At 40.8% G+C, this 19,048-nt stretch overlaps 1 protein-coding gene across 7 annotated transcripts in view; it reads right to left on the bottom strand.

Annotated features, from left to right (window-relative positions):
* Positions 1-336: 336 nt before the first annotated feature.
* ADAM22 (ADAM metallopeptidase domain 22) overlaps positions 337-19,048 on the bottom strand; it is a 139,826-nt gene continuing 121,114 nt past the window's right edge. For 3 of the 7 annotated variants that reach the window (XM_068934735.1, XM_068934736.1, XM_068934739.1), the window contains 2 exons: positions 4,686-4,809; positions 337-3,571 (listed from right to left, as the gene is read on the bottom strand). In XM_068934735.1, the coding sequence (XP_068790836.1) occupies positions 3,551-3,571; positions 4,686-4,809 (145 nt within the window). In that variant the 3' untranslated portion in view covers positions 337-3,550. Of the gene's footprint in view, positions 3,572-4,685; positions 4,810-13,878; positions 13,966-15,878; positions 16,193-19,048 lie in introns of those variants that run through there. The other 4 variants (XM_068934733.1, XM_068934738.1, XM_068934734.1 and 1 more) reach the window with 2 other exon arrangements.

Below are 19,048 nucleotides of genomic sequence, written 5' to 3'. Positions count from 1 at the left end.
TCTAGTTTTACATCTCCATCAGTTAATCATATTTATTTTATTTTAAATTATACATGAATCTTCTCCCAAATGTTGAAATACGTAACACTAACTTAAGTAAGTATAGCTCATCCTGCAAGTCCTATGCTAATATGAACAACTACTTGTAATGTGTTGGAGATGACATGATGACCTCCCACTTCAACAGCTATCTATCTACAACATAGCTGGTACGAACTAGTTCATTTATTAAAAAAAGTGGGAAAATAAAAACCAGCAAATAAAAGTCTAAATCTGAATGAGTCAGCATGACTGAACTACCTTATTGACAATACAAACACACCATTTTAGACTGGATGAGGTATTATGCGGCAATTTAATATTGCTATTGCCAGTGTAACTAACTACTGTGGTTAAAGAAAAATATTTGCAATCAGCTCCAGGGTTACTAATCTGACAGTTTTCAAACACGCTACATTTTAAAAGTAGAAAACCATAGCATGTAACCACCAAACCACTCCTCTCTTTGACCTCCACTGGCTTTAGAGGCTCATACAGCCCTACAAGTTCAGCTTTTGTGCAACAACTCAATGTCTCCAAGATAGCAACTCAACAGAAAATTCCCTGCAGAACAGTTTTGCAAAAGACAAAGTCTCATGATGTTCTCGCTCTCTTGACCCTCCAAGTGAAAGTCAGTATTTATTTAATTTAAAGTTAGTGCTCACTAGATTTCCAGTCACTGCATATCTCCAAATGTGACAGTGACTGTTATAATTAACACATGCACATAAGTGTATCATCAAATGCTATAAATGAATGATACTAAAACAAGAGAGAAGCTGAAAGTACCTAGAACATTGAAAATACCGTCAGGAGAGTGATTTGTTTTTAAAACAAGAAGCTATGAACATTACACAAACAGTCAGTGTTCAGTTCTGTCTGCCAAATCTTGCTGCTTCTTCATAAGGGAAAAGGGAAAGAGATGAGTAAACGATGGTAAACATGAAATATCCACAAAAATTTAACAGGATTATTCAAAATTGCATGCTAGTTTGTATTCAAACAAAGTATTGTAAAAGGCACATGATAAACAGTCCAGTTACTAGGGACAAGACACTAATACGGAAGGAAAAAACAGCTTCCAGGCGGCAGAGTAACATAGAGGCTATCAGGTTAGTGTAATTTCCTAATTGGGGTGAACTGCTCAAGGGTCTGGTTCAAAGTCCAGTGAAATCAATAAAAGACTTTCACACTGACTTCAAGTGATTATGGCTCAGGCCTTCATGTCATGAGCTATACTCTAGCAACCATCTTTAATCCAGCTACCTCTACATTCAAATTAAATCTTTGCAAAAAAATATTCTTCAGTGCTGACAGATATTTACTCTTCACAAAAGCGCAGAATCTTTTCCTAAAGCAATGAGAAGTGACAGGCTCCTTCCAGACGCTCTGTCTGCACACGCTGTCCTCACTCATTTGTCTCCCTCCTCAATACTTACCAGAACCTTGTGACTGTGAAGGAAATCGTCTCAACTTCAAGGCCAATTATTGTGTTATCCAGCACACAGCCTAATCACAAAATACAGTGTTTCTAAAAAAATCTTACATACTTTACAGCTGCTGCCCTCTTTAAAAATTCCTTAATTTAACCTTATATATATTTGACTTCATTGAGAGACACAAAAGTTAAAAAAAATATATTAACAGGCTGCAAGTGTTGGCTCCACTTACTAAAGGAAATACGTGAAAGAGGTAGAAGATTCAGAAACACCTTAGATGCTCCTGCCATAATATTACCTAATCGTTCATACGACTATCGGGCAAGGTATTCTACTGCACCTTACAGAAACAGAAGTTTTAATTCTGTAACGTTACTACCTGAGGCTACAAGTTTGTCATTTCTGGAGAGCTGCAGAATTACAAACGGATTTAATATGGCCCATTTTTCTCACTGAATGAAAATTTCCAATCAAAAGACCACATTTATTTTACAATATCCTTTAGAAGTCTCAGGTGTTAGAAATCTAAGAACAATGTATCATTCAGCCCTTAACACAGGGACCACTGGCAGTCGGACTAACACACCCAGCTAGACACGAGACCAACACTGCCAACACGGTGAAGGCTTTTTTTCCAGGATTTTTTGGGGGGGCTAAATTCACTTGTACTCAGGTTAAGGCCCAAATAAATTGTAAAGGGGATTTCAGGGACAGGAAGCACAGTACTCTAACACATGGTAAAGGAGAGTCTAGTAACAAATGCAAATTAAAATTATTATTATTTCATTAAAATGAAACTGGCCACTTGCCCAGCACTTCTATTATCTAGTGTAGTGAAATCATTATGCCTCTCATAAGCTACACCTTGCCATGTAAAACAGTGTCTGAAATGCTTTACCAAATATACACAGTAAGTGTCACCAAAAGGACTTGCCATTACCATGGTCTGAACTGACTGCTTAGAAGTACTCCCAAACTTGCAGTAAGTTTGTACTCATCATTAACATCATTAGTTAATTAGTTAATCATTAGTTAAAAACGCTTTCTCTGTTGTTTGCAGAATTAGTCTCAGTTACAGCTGTGTGAGGATACACCAGTCATCATACTGAGCAACGTGTTTTGGCGGGTTCCTTGGATGATGGTTTAAGACAAAGTGTCACTGTACTCTGATTTCTGCTTTCTGTGAGATACCATTGAGATGATTGTCAATTACTTAAAAGATAGATAGTGTAGATTTTGGTCAAACACCAGTATCTGAGACACATTTTTACAGTACTGTTATCGTTTGTATTTCCAAAGTTGTCTGCTCGTAATATTAAAAAATTTGAAGTGTGATGATGTTAGTCATGACTATTTCCTTAGGCATTTGGCAAAATATACTTATGTGTAACAGCTATTTTTGACATTATCAAATGTTTACATATATACAATCTGTATACTGAGATTATAAACATGTAAGGTAAAAAAAAAAAGATATAATCCTTGTTTGTTTGAAGTTTATGTAAAATATTTGCCTTTCAAAGCTTGAGACCCTGTCACAAAAATCTTATATTTCTTACTCCTGCATGCTAATTTCTACTACAGTACGTTGTTTTTCCCTTACATGTGGAAAGTAAAGAACACAAGGTTCATGCATACAGCGTACATGTTTACATCATCGGCTGCGTTCTTCAGAGCACTCAATCTCAATTCTGGTTTGCTCTAATCTGGAACTGCATTAAATCAAAGAAAAACCTCTCTTACTTGGGACCTGTAAATTGACTGCAGCTGTAATTCTATATAAGTGTATTTGTCATCATGCGGCATAGCTTTGTCACGTCCAGTCTAATTATCCCCCGTTAATTTTTATGATTCCGGTTGCTCTTTACATCAAATTCATCAAATTCTAGTCAACAAAAAAGGACTGCTTTTTCCCTTCCAAAGGAGAGGAGGTTGTCACCGTGATCGCTGGCGTCTCTGTTGATCTTTCAAATTGTCTGAAGAGCAGATGAATGTGCAACGACTCAGTGATGCTGAGTTCCTATAAAATTTGCAGTAAACAGTTCTGATGTCACCCCAGGGAAGCAGCGCAGCTAAATGGAAGTCTCCCATAGCTGGAGAGGGAAAAAAAGGAACACAAACACACTTTACCAAAGGAAAAAACAGGCCGTTACCTAATCAGCATCAGGACCTTGTTTGGGGGGGGTCACAAACAATAGGAAGGTTGGTCTCATCCTAGCCTCTAGTGGGTATCTGTTCAGACCACAGAGTCAGCAGATTAACTGGGAACGCTTCCGCAGGGCTTGCAGTCGGCATAACAGCGGCCTAGGCCTGGGGGAGTAGAGTTTAAAGGAAAAATGTCAGTGTAACAGCACCTTTGTACCGGAAAGTTTTTATCCTACAGTTACGCTAACGAGCAGAAGTGTTAAAAAGGGTGGAGAGCAGTGATGGGAACCTTGTCTGGGTCAGGAACACAAACTGAAACAATCAGAGGTAAAACTGCAAAAGTAAGCACCAGGGATTTTCTGGTTACTCAAGTATCTGCTACAGCCACGCAAAGAAAGCAAAGGCCAGCATCGCCCTGCAGCAGCAGCTGCGCGCCTCCTCGGCCAGGACACCAGACTGCACGGCACATCGCAGGGCCCACTGCAGCGGCTCCTGGCCGGCCTTGGTTGCGGGGCAGCCTCCGGGCACAAGGCTGCAAAGTCCTTCCATGTCCACACCGGCTTTATGCAGCTCCACCATGTTTTACTTAACCACAACTGCTCTAACTCTGTGTAACGCTGGAAAGTAATTACGCAGCAGCGCAGGCGCGAGGCTGGCGGGCTGGGCTGGGCGCCCCGGAGGAGCTAACGGAGGAGAGCCAGGAGCACGCCGGGCTCGGGGGCTGCCCTTCCTCCATGGCAGCCAGCCTAGCCCCAAGGCCGCCCGCCCGCCTTAGCCACTGCCAGGCATGCTTCAGGCTTGAAACAGGACAAGTAGTTAAATCTGGGCTTCAGGGCAGTTTCGAGAGCAACCTTAGCAGACAACTGCAAACGCAGCCATGGAGGCTGCTCTAAGCTGTGCCAGAGGCTCAGCCTTCAGCAACTTCTAGAGTTAGAGATAGGAAGGAAAAGCCATTTTTGCTCTCAGTGTTACTCAAGGATGCTGATCTGCCATGCTTTCCTTTTGAAAAACTACCAGCAGATCGAGTCACTGACAAAGCACACACAGAAGAGGGACACATACCCTGGCACTCTGCCTGTTAGCTTTCTTCTCCTCGTCAGGAAGTGGTGGCATCGGGTAAGGGTATTTTCTGCTGGAAGCAATAGATCCAGTGGATGAAGAAGGAGACTTTGCAGGAGAAAGTGTCCTGAGATGTTGAAACACACAAAATAAATGTGATGTCTTTCGGTCCTAGCACTGCAACAGCAACTGCCATTACTCTGAAGCTTGGTTCAGAACCAAGTGTTTACTAATGTTCATTATTAGCTCAATATCAAGAGGGAGTAAAAGTCGATGATAGATCCGTAGTCTAAAATCTAATGACTATAAATAAAGGTATTTATAGCTTTCAGGAACACCAGAAGAAAAATTAAAATTTCCTACCGCTTATTAGAACTGTATTGCATAACAAATGATTTCTGAGCTGCTTTATATAGGACTATAATTAATCACTATAAAATTAACAAATCAAATCTGCAATAGAATAAATAGAGAACTGAAAGATAGACCTGGCATTATGAAGCTTAAGTAGGAACAGTAATAGGATAAATACAAGCTGAACAATATCTTCTGCCAGTGGATGAATAAATGACAATCAATCATCATCAGTGTCTTTACATATATCTTACACATCTCATATATTGATACAAACATAGCAATAAATCTACTGCTCTATAACAACACATTAATTTACACAAATGCATGCACTCAGAGGCCAAACTGTTAGTCGTGAAATAACGAAGGCATATACAAAGTGCTAATAACAAATTATTAGACATGCAAGCATCATACAGTGCATATTGTTCCAGCCAAAGAAAGAGTCTGATGAGAATATACAAAAATGGACTGATTAGTCAGTAGCAATCAGCATTTCTGTACAAGGTGAGTAGAGTAAGCAGTAGCAAGTAAATGTATCACATGAAAGGTATTCTTTTCATGTCAATAAGGCATCAGCACATTATTGACTAAAATTTTATACTCGGGAAAAACTCTTACGCCTCTGTTTTGAGATTCTGCACTTTTCCCACTTAAGAAGTTTCTATCAGGCTCTAAATCTGGGCAGTATAAAAGGAAAAAAAAGCCTCAAAATAGAAAAATCGAACTACTCTAGCTTTTTTTGTTGTTCTGCCAACTGAGGGCATTTTTCAAAGGAGGCCTCCCCCTAGTGCGGGCACATCACCCAGATACCCTCTGAGCAATTTTACCTAAAATCTTCTGATATTAAAATGTGCCTGGGGAAGCAATTTATACTTGGGTTCTAAGGCAAATCTTCAAAACCCCTCAAGCACAGCAAGGGGCTGCGTTTTGTGCAGGTGCGGACCCCAGTGATGAGCATCGTTAACATCACCACTGGCACCAAGGAGCAAGAGGAGCCACCCTGGCAGCATCCCCCCCACCCCCATGGTAGCAGCTGTAGGATCCTGTGCTTTAACCTAGGGACAGTCAGGTACGGGGCTCTGGAATTGTTTTAGATCTCTATTAAGTAAGTGTAATTCTTCTACCCTTAAATAATTATTCTTTTATTTTACACTAGCGCATCATTTTACTGTCTGTAATTCCCTGTGACAGCACGCTCTTTTTTCCTCCATACCTACAATGACTGAGGGCAGTCACGAGCAAGAGAGTGACAATGGGAATTGCATGGTGACAGCTCCCCACAATGCTCTAATGCCTAACGCTGGAGCCTCAAAGTCCAGCTTCAGCAGCACGTAACAAAACAATTATCTTGGCACCATTTTCCAAATATTGAAGAGTACATCTTCAGCATGTGCATTCTGAGCTCCCAGTAAGACAAACTGGACACACATGAAAGTTTTCAGGAAGAAAATTTTAAACGGCTACTGCAGTATAAAAGAAGGCATCTGCATGTCCAGCATCACAAACCTGGGCACAAAACTGCACAGGCAACATAACAAGGTTTTTTTGTTTTTAATCTATGGAAACGTTCCTGATAGTGGTCAGTGCTCTGCTGTTCATTACACACACAAGTCCTCTCATCTGTGCCCACATTTGGACCGATAAGGTTTCCTAACACTCAAACTATTACTGGATCCAGAATCAAAAAAATCAGAGGAGCGGAGGAAGGGGGGGGGGGGACAAAGAGGGCAGAATTTATAGATTATCAGTAATCCAATTATTTATTAATTTTGCCTAACAGCTGTAGTAGGATTAAAGATCTTCATGTCTAAACTTACAATGAGGCACTGGAAGATTAAAGAAGGGAACTGAGGGTGAGACTTGGTGGGGTACTCTCCATGAGTGAGCTGTTTTCTCACCCAGGTGCAAGGCTGCAAGGCAGCCTGCAGGATGATGCCATCCCTTATGCCACAGCCAGGCGCCATGTCACCTTCTGCATGTCACCAACTGCTCCCTCCAGATACTGACAAGCCTCAGTGAGGGGCAAAGCCATGGATGGGCCCATCTGCCCATCCACCAGCTCAGGCAACCCCAGAAGGAGCTGTACTCCCCCAAGGATGGGGTATCTTGAGCACTTTCCCTGCACAGCAGGTACCTGAGCAGGATCCTCAACAAGCCTGGAGCTAGACAACTTTGCACTATAACCCAAAACCAGCATAATCTGGCCAGGATTTCTTACAAAAGAGGAGGAACTCAGAATTAGATTCAGTGCTCAAAGGTTAAGTCTGTGCAGCCATCGTCCTTAAAAGAGGTTACACAGAAGTAAGTTGGAGGCAGACATCTCACAAGAGGTCTGTGATTACCTAGTCATGGATATCAAATATCTACTTCTCATTTAATGTTAGGTGTCTAGAGCACAGACATCTGCGTGAGAGAGTCCACAAATGAGCACCAGCAGAGAGCTAAATGGCTAAATTCATATCGCTGAATCACCAATGGATGGTACCTACAACTTTCCACTGCAGTCAGTGGAGGCCTGCAAGCTGACTAACACCGAACACCTAACTTTGAGATCGCTCAGCTTGTGGTGGGAGAGAAGAATCCACTTTCTGACACAATAGTGGAATTTTATCTGAAGGACTATACGGAACAGTTTTTTTTTTAAAAGACTGGGAGGAAACAGAGAACAAATTATCCCTAATGGAAGTGCTTTTAAAAACATTAGTTCAAACCCCATGCCAACATGCCCATGACAGATTTTGAAGCCCAGACCCCCACAATAGCTTGTCTAAATTTTGCACGTTAACTCATTTGCACAGAGCTGCTAGCCTGTGTGGGCACAGCTACAGCAGGTCAGGGAACAGCACGTCCATCCTCCTCAGGCATGTTTCAGTTTACGCCCCTAATCCTTTGGGAATGCAGTTGCACACTTAAGGAAATGACCATGCCCTCCCCTCATAAGCCCTAGGCACTTTTTTCTGCTACACATTTATGTACTGGTTTTTGTCATCTTTAGTGCCACCTACTGAGACTGTGAAAATATATCACTACTTAAGTGCATGCTCAGAGAGCTTATAACGTATCTTATATGACAAGTGTAGTTGGTTGGGTTTTTTAATCACCTTTCAGGTTCCACCCTGCAATTGTGTATGTGCTGTGTATCCCAGATTTACATGTACTTTAAATGAGAGAGCGCCAGAAACGACCTTTCTCATTTACAGGATGGAAGAAGGACAGCATTCAGGGACGCTTGCGGGTAATGCTAAGGTTAAAGGTAGGCAAAACTTTGCAGTTTGGGTTAGGGGTGGCTTCCGTTTGGCTTTCACTGGGGGGGTTAGTTCTGATATCACATCCATTAGCTTCCCTGTCAAATGTTGCTTCCACCAGAACCTATACGAGAAACCAGACATACAGACTGATCTGCAGACTGCATTCGGTCCTGTGCATTCTGTGACAGAATTTCAGAGATTTTACTCTCAACCCTAAATGAAGTGATGCACCTCAGTGTGTTCTAACAACTTTCATTTCTGACCTAGAAGCAAGATCTAGTGGCTAAGTCATGTCTTTCTTTCCGTTCTTGAAGCTTGAACTAACAGTGTATCATACTGGGTTTCAGAGCAAAATGCTACAGAAGCTGTAGGCTATTTCTTTGCGCTCTTTTGCATGTGGATGTCTGCTTACTCTGCTTTCTCTTGACCAAAATTGAGAGAATGTTGGCCCAAAAGAGACAATGATGTTGAAATGCCACAGTCACACAATCAAATTGCCTGTGACTTCCTCAAATGCCGTTTTAGTCAAGTTCAAGGCAGGTGGACCTCACAGATTTCACCTGTTCATGAACTATGTTTCATTCTATGTTTTGTAAACTGTAATAATTTAGTGAAATTCACTTAAAATTCAACTTGGTTAAAGCAGGTCAAGCCTGAGTGTAAATATTATCAGACTGTTCTGACATTTGCTTGTCTGGATTCACGTCTGCCTATGACATGACCAGTTTACATTAGCCTACATGAGGATTTTACAGTCTCTTATGGGCATGGGTACAGCTAAGTATTTTAAAGGTAGTTTCTTTAAAAAAATCAGCATATATGCAAGTTTCCTCAGGAAGTGAAGGCTATGAAGAAGTGCAGCAGTAAAAGAGCAGCTTGGTTCTGGGGGAACTGTAGATCAGGCAAAAGCTCCAGACTTGAGCCATTCATTGTAAGCACCACACAGTCCTGCTCCCAGAAGCATGCTTTCATGAACTCTTCCGCTTAATTCCTGATGAAATGCAGATCCTATTCATGCCAGTAGGCTTTCTGACATTGGCTGTCAATAAGGCCAATATTTTGCTTTAGCTGTAATCACAAAAACGCTCTCCTGAAGGGGCAGAGCTTCCTAAGAGAAGGGTGCCTTGGTGGCAGCTTTCTTCAACAGCGAGGCTCCGCATCAGCTACGGATCCTGCAAGCGGAGCTTGCAAGAAAGGGTGATGAAGCTGCCTTTGCCCAGAAGTCTGCGTGTCGCATCTCGTTATTCTGGACAAGATTAGGATGACTCTGAACTGCCTGTTGCCTTTGGTGGTGAGGGACTTACACTGACAGAGCTTTCCAGTAATTGCAGTTCATTATAGCAACTGGAAGGTCAAAGGAGGCCACTCACATTTTAAGAAGGCTAAAAAGAAGTCTTGAGAGAAAGAAAGTGAGGGAGGAATTTTTTCTTTTCTAAAGCAGAGTCTAAAACTGCCTCAGAGAAACAGGGAGATAATGGTCTGTCATGACTAGGGCCTGTCTGCTCGATGCTCACACAGTAAGGCAATGGATGTGGTAGAGAGGCCATTTGGCTGTGCAGCAGAACTATATTTGGCCTAATGATCAGCCGAGGAGGCAGGGAAGAAATCAAGGAAGAAGAAAGCAAGAGTATCAAAGCACAGAAAAATAGGAGGGAAATGGAGAGCCTATTGTCTCCCGCCCACCGTGCCCTTGCCCAGGCCTTCTTGGTACAGGACAGCTATTTCTCCTCCAGGCACGTGGCCTTGGTCTTCATCTAAAAAATCTGTTTTATTTGTAAACTATTTTTACTTTTATACAATGCCATAGAATCTAGCTTACTATAAATTTTTGCATTAACTCAAACACAGGCAGCTTTGTGCACTTTCCAGTCTTTTTTGTCTATAATTGTCTAAAGAAATGCCACGTTTTGGGATTCTGATAGTTGATTTCCTCAAACCATCATGGTTCCTGAGTCTTCCAAGATTCAGTAAGGATATCAAGTAATCCTTAACTGCACCTCGTAGGGTCAGTCTGCGCGTCAGCCACTGTAATTGGCAGTAACAAAAACATGCAGTAGAATCACACCGGCACAACAGTGAGTCTCCTTCAACAGCTGGTGGTGAGACTCAAGAACATACTCACTGCCTGGAATCTGCGCATGCTCTGAACTGGAGGACTTTTCTGCCTCCCTCAGACCTTCCATAACGAAATATAAATTTAGGGCACAGCTATGATTTGCCCTGGCAACGTACTGTGGGCAAAGTAGCCTGCTTCTGCTGCAAATCCCTAACAAATTACTTTCCTCTTGTAGCAAAAACTGAAACCAGGAAAAGGTTTCCCGCTTGGGTTTATTACTAGAGTTATGCAGCTACATCCTGGCACGTATTTAGACTGTAAAATTAAAAGCTAGCCTAGACTTTAAGCAGGAAAATGAGATTTTTCTTTACAGATCTTAGTTTCTTATATAAAGGAATCCCACAGGTGGGAGCTTTCTGGCACCAGAGACAGTAGGCATGATGATTGTTATTAATAAAAAGTAATTATACAGAGATACCCATTAGACTTGCAGTCTAGAAAAAAAAAAAGTAACTAGGAGATCAAGTGTCAGGGAGACAAATTCTGGTTTATGTAGATTTTTTTAACCTGATGAGGAAGGTCTTTGAGATACCTAATAGCTGTATCTTCTGAAAAAATCTATATCTTTCCTGGGAATTCTTGGAAGTGTTTTTTATTTTCTGATTATATTTTAACTCTGCCACCTGCAACAGCACCAGTCATCAATGTCCTATTCCTAAAGCTATAAGGAGACAAGCAAAACAGCAGCGTTCTTCTCAGGTACCTTTAAAGGAAAAGAAAAATCAGAGAGTAGCAAAAAGAATATACTCAGGTAATTATCAGGTATAAATGTCTTATCTTGGGCTATGAGTCCTAAAATCTAGTATCTGTTGGACATATTTTCTTCAGTCTGATTAAACAAGATGTGGTTTGTTTTCTCCAGCTCTTTATACATGAAGCAGTCACCCCTTAGTCATTTTCCTGAAGTACTGCAAGGCTATTTTGTTCATGAACTACTCCAAACGATCCAAAAGCCGCCCACCATATTCTTTCCAAACACACTGTAATTACAAACAATGTTTTCTTGCCAATGACAGATTAACCAAAAATTGCATCTGAGTTCTGAGGAGAGACTGCAGCAGCCAGTATAACCTCTCATAAGCCCACAACAACTCATCCCAGGGGAACACTTGATCCTTTCCCTTCCTTAATATGCCTGTGGAATACTTCCCCACAGTTGCCTCAATTAATTAGTATACATAGGTTTCTAAAATTATTTTAGTTTCTCTCTCATTTCTAAATCTAAAGCTGCTGCTGTAGGCAGTCATTAGTAAGCTTCTATGTAGTAACATTTTTAAGTTAGGTTCATCTCTGTTCATATAAAGCCCTTAAAACTGACAAGGATCAGTTTAGGCCATCTCTACAAAGAAAAAAATGCTCAGCTTATCTCGAATACAATTAGAAAAGTGACTAATCTGGTGCAACAGCGAAAACCCTTGGGTGGGTACACCCCCATCAATTTAATCCACTTGCTAAATCAAGATATACTGATATAAAAAGATGAAAACCAAATTAAGAGTATCCACACAGGAATTTGGACCCATTTAACTAATCTAATTAAAGTAACATATTTTAAACTAGTATTATCTTCATATTTCATCAATGACTTCATTTATTGCAGTCAGAGGGCTTCTGATATGAACACCCAGGAAGACAGCTAAGGGCTAGGTTATAACGGGTGACTACGATCGCACTGGCTGAACAACAAAGGTCCAAAGTGTATTTTTAAGAAAAGGTTTCATTTCTCTTGCTAATAAAAATGCACTTCATTTCTAGTGTGAGCTTGCCTAGTTTCACCTTTCAGTAAATCCTGGTCATTATCAGGCTTGATCTCCTGGTCTGAAGGACCCCTATAAAGGTTTTGCTCCATTTGCACATATGGATTTTATGATCCTTGTAAGCCTTTAACTGCTCCATTAAACTAAACAGCTTGAGGTCCTGAAGTCTCTTCTACATTTTTTCAGGGCTATACGCTTAAGCCTCTCCAGTTCTTGAGCGCGCTTCTTAAGCTGTGGACACTGGAAAGGACATCGTATCCCAGTGCTAAAGCCAGCAACAGTAAAACTACAGGACTCGCAACCACTGCATCAAAACGTCCAAGCACCAAACTGAGACGTGGCTCATGCTGACTGGCACAACTTACATCGGTCTCCTTCAAATCCTGAATTGTTGTGTCAGGACTGAAGTCAGAACTGGCAGGCTTAAATTTACCTCATTTGCCCTATTTGCTCTTTTGAAAGCTTTTCTGCATCAGTGATTTAAGAGGTCTTGAAAGCAAGTACAAATGGTGTAAAAAACTTTTTTGATAGTCCTTCTAATGTTTTTGGGCAGGGTACCTAGTTCTAAAAATGACTAAGTTCACAAGCCGGTGTTTAATATCTTCCAGTGTTACTACTGGAATAGAAAGTGTTTCATTAGCATCCTGTGACACGACTCCATCATGTTTTTTCCGATGAACACATTAGACTTATTTACTGAATGTTTCTGTCCTTTTGGACTCTTACTATGTCTCCTGGTGTATCAAAATTCTTGTTAAGATTCTATTTACTCCTTTTTACTGTCCCTAACTCTTCTTGCTCATGATTTCTCTTTTTATTCTTTTGCTTGTTGTTTCTACAGTTCTTACTTCACCTGCATATTTGTTAAGTCAATTTACAACTTCTCTGATTTCTTTTGTGTTTTATATTGCTTGTCATAAACTGTATTCCTTCCCTCCTATGCTAGGCTGTTTTTTTTCCAACTGATGCAAACTTCATTCTCAGCTGTGGGTTTGTCTTTTGGGAATCTACTAAAATGCTCTTGGTCTCATCATTCATGTACAACAGGGAGGACAGCCTCGCACACGTTTCTGCTCTTTAACTTGGAATGCATCAAAAAATATACATTTTTTTCCCTTCAGAAATATTTTCAAGTGACATTTTTGGTAGAACCCTACACTCACTTGTAACAGATTCATTAGTGGTTAGACATATAGAACACTGAGTATATCTCATATATTTAATTTTCCAATTACAATTATATTAATTAATTCATTGTATTCTGAGGGTAAAATACCACTACTTTTTATTCTTTTTTCATTTAAGTTTTAGTATGCGCTATATAAGACAGTGGGTAGAGTAAATGTATTATGAAACCACTTGCTTCAGTCAATTACATTCTATTTATTTAAGTTACTACTACTTCATTAGTGATAAATGTGTGTCATGCCCATAAAACACTACTTGGCATAAAATGATGAGAAAGCTACTACAAGCTATAGATGATGGTGGGAATGCATGCACTACAAACACCCTTTTCAATGGCTTCATTAAAACATTCAGGAAAAGAATTGTAAGTTGCACATGAAGCCAAAAACAGACATCAAAATGCAGCAAAAGAAGAGGGGCCCTTTGCACCTACAGTAACTTGTATTGATTTATACAAGGTAGGAATCCCAAGATATTTGTATATGCTGGAACAGCTCTTAAAAATGATATAGAATTAATTTACAAAATACCTAAAGTATGGTCCTTCAGTGTTTTTATTCACATCTTCTACCCACTTAGCTACATTATATTCTCTTTTGAACCATGGGTTTAAATACCTGCAGAAAGCAATGGAAGGAACAGAGAAAGCAGAAGAACAAGAATAGAAAATCTGAGAACACACAGCACAAGCTTAGCAAGGATGTCTTCATCCCCAAAATGCAAGTGAATATGGTAAATAAATCAGTATGGATGTTGGGTGAGGACTAGCCAATGTGTACAACTGCATGAGAAAATCTGAACTACAAGACTCACATGTTTGGTTAATCTGGAAATTCTTAGGGATACAACATTCATTTAATATCTTAAGGGTAAAATTCACTCCTCTGTAGAGGGCCAGCATTAAGCTCACGGTCTGGACTTCTCTCACGATCTCAAAATCAGGAGGAAGGGGCATTTTGGCTCCAATCCTGTAATTTGCTTATTGAAGACACAGGTTTGCATCCATTTGCAATAAATTCCTAGATAACAACTTAATGAGCAGAGACTTGGGCTTGGCCCTTTCTACAGGAATGAATTCAGCCTCAGTATGTTTAAAAGCTTTAGTTGTTTGCCACTGCAGTGACAATGTTTACACTTATATGCAAATAAAACCCCAATTTTTCAATGATGGTTTCATTTTGTAGGACCACAAGGAGCTCTCAAGGAGGTGGGCTGCAGAGTTGATCTCACATTTTGCAGAAGTAATCTTGATACCCAAACCACACCTTTTAGAAAAGTCTGCATTACATACTCATATTAGTTACATAAAAACTATGAAATAGAAATGGTGCTTAATTAGCTGACAATAACATTACCAGAGAAAGGGAAAAAAATTTTGTAACTGGTTCTTTTAGTCACCAACAACAAGTATAGCGAACCGTATCACAATTTTTCCTCCTTCTCCTTTATAATGTTAAGAAAAAAGGGCAATGTAAAAACAGCAGTCTGCCTGGTCCAACTTAAGTTCTGGTTTTGTTGTATAAGAATGGCAACAGTTTAATAATTATCTTATAGAGACTAAGGCACTCGGATATAAATTGTAACCAAGGAAAAAAAGAAAGAAAATTCCTTTTAAAGTTATTTTTAGTATTTCTGGGTGAGTTCTCACCACTCTAATTTACAAAAGCAGCTCCAACGATCTCACACATGGGAAGAGGCCTTGCAAGGGATTGCTCAGATGAGTACAAGTTAGGCCAGATTATGTTATTTACACCCTGACCATATTTCAAACCATGTTGAAGATAAAAGCTGCAGCAGTTTTTCAACTTCTTAGGCCTCCTTTTTTGCTCTGGAACGTCTTCTCCCCGCCCCGCACAAGCACAGCCACAGCTTTCAAAAAGTATTCGCCCTCAGCCACAATTGCTTCTAAGTAGCTTCCTCAGCTTGCTTATTTATCAGGAATCAGGAGTGCTTTATGCTTTCCATCTTGGGTTCTTAAGAGAAAAAAAAAAAATGCCAAAAATGGTAGCGCAGCAACGGTTGAAGTGCGAGTAAAGCAAAAGGCTGACGCCAGAATCACCAGGAACTACGAGACTCATGGTTTAGCTTTAATTGTAGGTGTGACTATGTATTTTCTTGGAAATCAAAAATCGCTGCGGTACTTTTGACTTGGTTTTTTTTTTGTTGTCGTTGTTTTTGCATTTGAAGAGGTCTTTTGGTAACCATGAAACACTCCCAATCTGGCTTCCTCTATTCAACGTGGTATCAAAGCATGCAGTTGTTGCACAACCATGTTTGAGATTTTCCGGGGTCTAGTTGTGTTACAGACCATCGTTTACTGCCTAAATTCATCTGCTGCAGAAAGGTTAAGCTTAGTTACCGCAGGCCACTGACATCATTAGAAAGCTCTCAGGCTCATCTTCATGGCCACACGTTCATTAGCGATGGCCAGAATCCACACTCTCTTTGAGGGAGAAATTCCGCTTAAAATAAAGCTGTCCTGACACAGAGACCTAAAACTAGACCAATGGCTTGATTTGGCTGGTAGCGCAACATGCAACAATGCGAAAGACCTGGGTTCAACAGTAATCATACTCCTCAGGCTGGCAAGGAGGAGTTAGCTAGCGCTGCATCAGCAGGAGCACCTCCAAGCAGCCAAGGTGTTTTGCCACAGTGAAACTATCGTACACTGAGGGAAGGGACTTTCCAGGGGATAAAATGGCAGCCCAGAACGCAGGGGCAGGTGAGACTGACCTGTGATCCCGACTCCCTGTTTGGGGGTGCTCAGAACCCCCTGGGCTTATGCCTTGGGTCGGGATTTGGTGGGCGAGAGAAAGCCCAGGCTCAGATGCATGGGTTACCCTGCTGCAAAAACACAATATATAACAGAAAGTCTAAGCCAAAGATGTTTGTATCAGTTATAACAATGAGGAAGATAAATGCTTAGAGGAAAAGCAATGCAAATTAACAAAGCTCAGAATTGCTGTTTGGCAAAACTCAAGTTCCCTGGGACCTGTTTTAACACAAGCTCCCATTTAAACTGTCGGCTTATTCAGAAAACCCTCATTATCTTTCCCGAATAACTCTAATTGATTTTAAAAGAAAACTACTGTTTTATCAGGCCATTTCATCAACACTGTTTGTGAAAACGCTGCAGAAACATTTGGCCCGGTGGCATTCTTTCCGTGTGAACTGAACAACTGCCTTTAATAAAGCACGAGCGTTTTGTTTTAAAATATCTAGAACCAATTTAAAACCTCCCAAAACAGCTTTAAGAGTCTCCTTGGAGCTATGACACTTAGCAGAAGCCTTATATTATGAATCTGTTAGGTATGAAGGGTCACACAAAGGAGTGACCAGTACATTTTCAGGAACTGCCCAGTGTGGCTGCGACCCTCCTGTCAGCACTGTTAAGGAGGGCTGCAGAGCTGAAACCTTGCTCAGTGCTTAAGAAATTTTACTTAAACTGTTACTGGCACAATCCTCTATCCGGCACATACAAAAAGCCTTGTGCATAATATGCGCAGTCACTGCAGACCCATGCTACATCAGATAACACAGTAGTACGGTTGCCTACAAAAATATCTGCTTGTAAAAAATTGGAATTATGCACAAGGTATTGACCAAATGAGTTCAGTCTTCTAGTGGTTAATTTACTGTCTCTGCTAGTAACAGGAGATCGACAGAGTTACTCCTTTTGTCCATCTCAACAGTATGCATCACTGGACTTCCAAGGGTGACATAGGTGAGCTTTCCAAATGCCAGTCACCATTTCAGAATAGAATTTAAGATTCTTCTCTATTTCCCAGAGAAGTTAAGAATTTAAATTTGTCTGGGAAAAGGCTGCACAGAGTCTGAGGATACCTCGGAAGCAATGCCAGCTGCACTGAAGCTGCGCATATTCTGAGGTATCTTCAGAACACATGCAACCTAAACACAGCTGGCATTGCTTTTTGTTTTGCTAAATAAATAAGAAATGTTGGTCATGGTTAGATTATTCATCATCCATTTTCCCTTCTCAAAAAGAAAGCTCTCTGTCTAACCAGACCCACTGCGTGCCCTCAGCAATTCTCTCCTTTCCTCATCATATTGGCATGGCACGTGGTTTGTTCAGTGAAGCCCTCTAGCTGACGGGTGTCAGGCTTGCAGAGTAGACTCTGACCAGCCACGCAGTCCAACCTAAGACACCTCAGAGGACTAGCTGTACAACCCCATCAGGAGAAAGAGCATTTCCCTGCCCAGCAGGTGTCTACTGGGAACACACACGCTGTATTTCATTGCTAACAGTCTCTGCACAGCCCTCAGGAAGCACCAGGTGCTGCTGCCAGGCTGGGAGACAGTAACAAGCAGCAAGAAGGAAAGAAGAGAATTCTTAGGTGGGAATTCTAGGGCACCTTTAAAAGAGAAAAATGATGTAGGGAAAGAGATATCTAACTGACACCCTCTCTGCCCACTCAGTCCCATTTATTTAGTGTTCTGAAGTTCTCACAGCTAATGTACAATATATACAGCAGAGCAGCACAGAAGAAAAAAGATGCCTTTTGCTCTTCCGCCTTTACGGAAAAGATTATTCTCTTCCCATGCAGTTATGTTCATCTAAGGTAAAAAGAGCTGATCTGGTTTCATTCCTTATGGACCAAATTCAGCTCCAGGGGCCAACTCTGTTGAAGGACAGAATAATGGTAGCATTAACTTAACCCTGTTATTTTTATAAATCTTATTTCAGAAATACAAGTAGAAAATGAAAAGTGCAGAATACATTTCCAAAGAACTTGCAACATCATTTGTACTCTCAGCAGTGCGGTCAAAGAGACTAATTTTGCTTTTATCAAATTGTCTCATGCAAGGAAAAAAGAAAACCGACAGAGTAACATTCCAGTAAGAGTTTATCAGTGCTTAAGACCAAGAGCACAGTGGTACTTGGCACATGATGAATTCCTCTGAGGAATCTGGGACTAATATTTCAGGTTCTGTGTTGCCATTCTGACCATGCAACGTTATAATTACTATGTGTATCAAGCTATTATTTCCCTAATTTGTAACAGAGGGTCTTCTCTATGAATCTTTCTTAAGCCTACTTGCCTAAAGACCGTGCATTGTAGGTTTGTAGAAAAGTTCCAGAATGAGCTCAAAGTTCCCAAACTGAAGAAAGTATGGCCCAGAGAGGAGTTAGTGTTATTAGTTTCCAGCAGGGTTGGTATCAAATCCATTTGCCAGTACAGGTGCAAAGTTAGTACTAATGACATGGGGAAAGGGCACAGTCACTGCCGTTACTGTCAAAGAAGGAGTACTCGTTTGGCGTAAGTGCTGTAAGAGCAGGCCAACGCTTGACAAGCCTAGAGATCATGTTTCCAGCCATTCATCATTCATTCACATATAGAGCCTGAACCAGCAGGCATAAGTACAGAGCAAAGGCTGTTTCACCATGGGGAGCACTGCACACATGGGCTCTTCTGTAAAATGTAACCACCAAATCAATATAGAAAGCAACTCTAAATCATGCTGTAAACGTGTATGTAAAGCTGTGTGTACAACAAGCCACTTTTTCCAATGGGCTGCCTTACTAACATATTTAACTTTTTCTTTTTTTTCCTCCTTTTGGACCAGATCCGTAGCCAATCGACTTCAATGCTGAGACTCATGATGCGCTTGTACTGACGTCCTGGGGTCAGTCACTTGGTAAGGACTCTTATTACATACTTATTTCGGGGTTTACTCAAG

The sequence above is a fragment of the Struthio camelus genome, chromosome 2 (assembly GCF_040807025.1).
Source record: "Struthio camelus isolate bStrCam1 chromosome 2, bStrCam1.hap1, whole genome shotgun sequence".
Lineage (NCBI taxonomy): Eukaryota > Metazoa > Chordata > Aves > Struthioniformes > Struthionidae > Struthio > Struthio camelus.
This window is presented reverse-complemented; position numbering and strand designations above follow the sequence as displayed.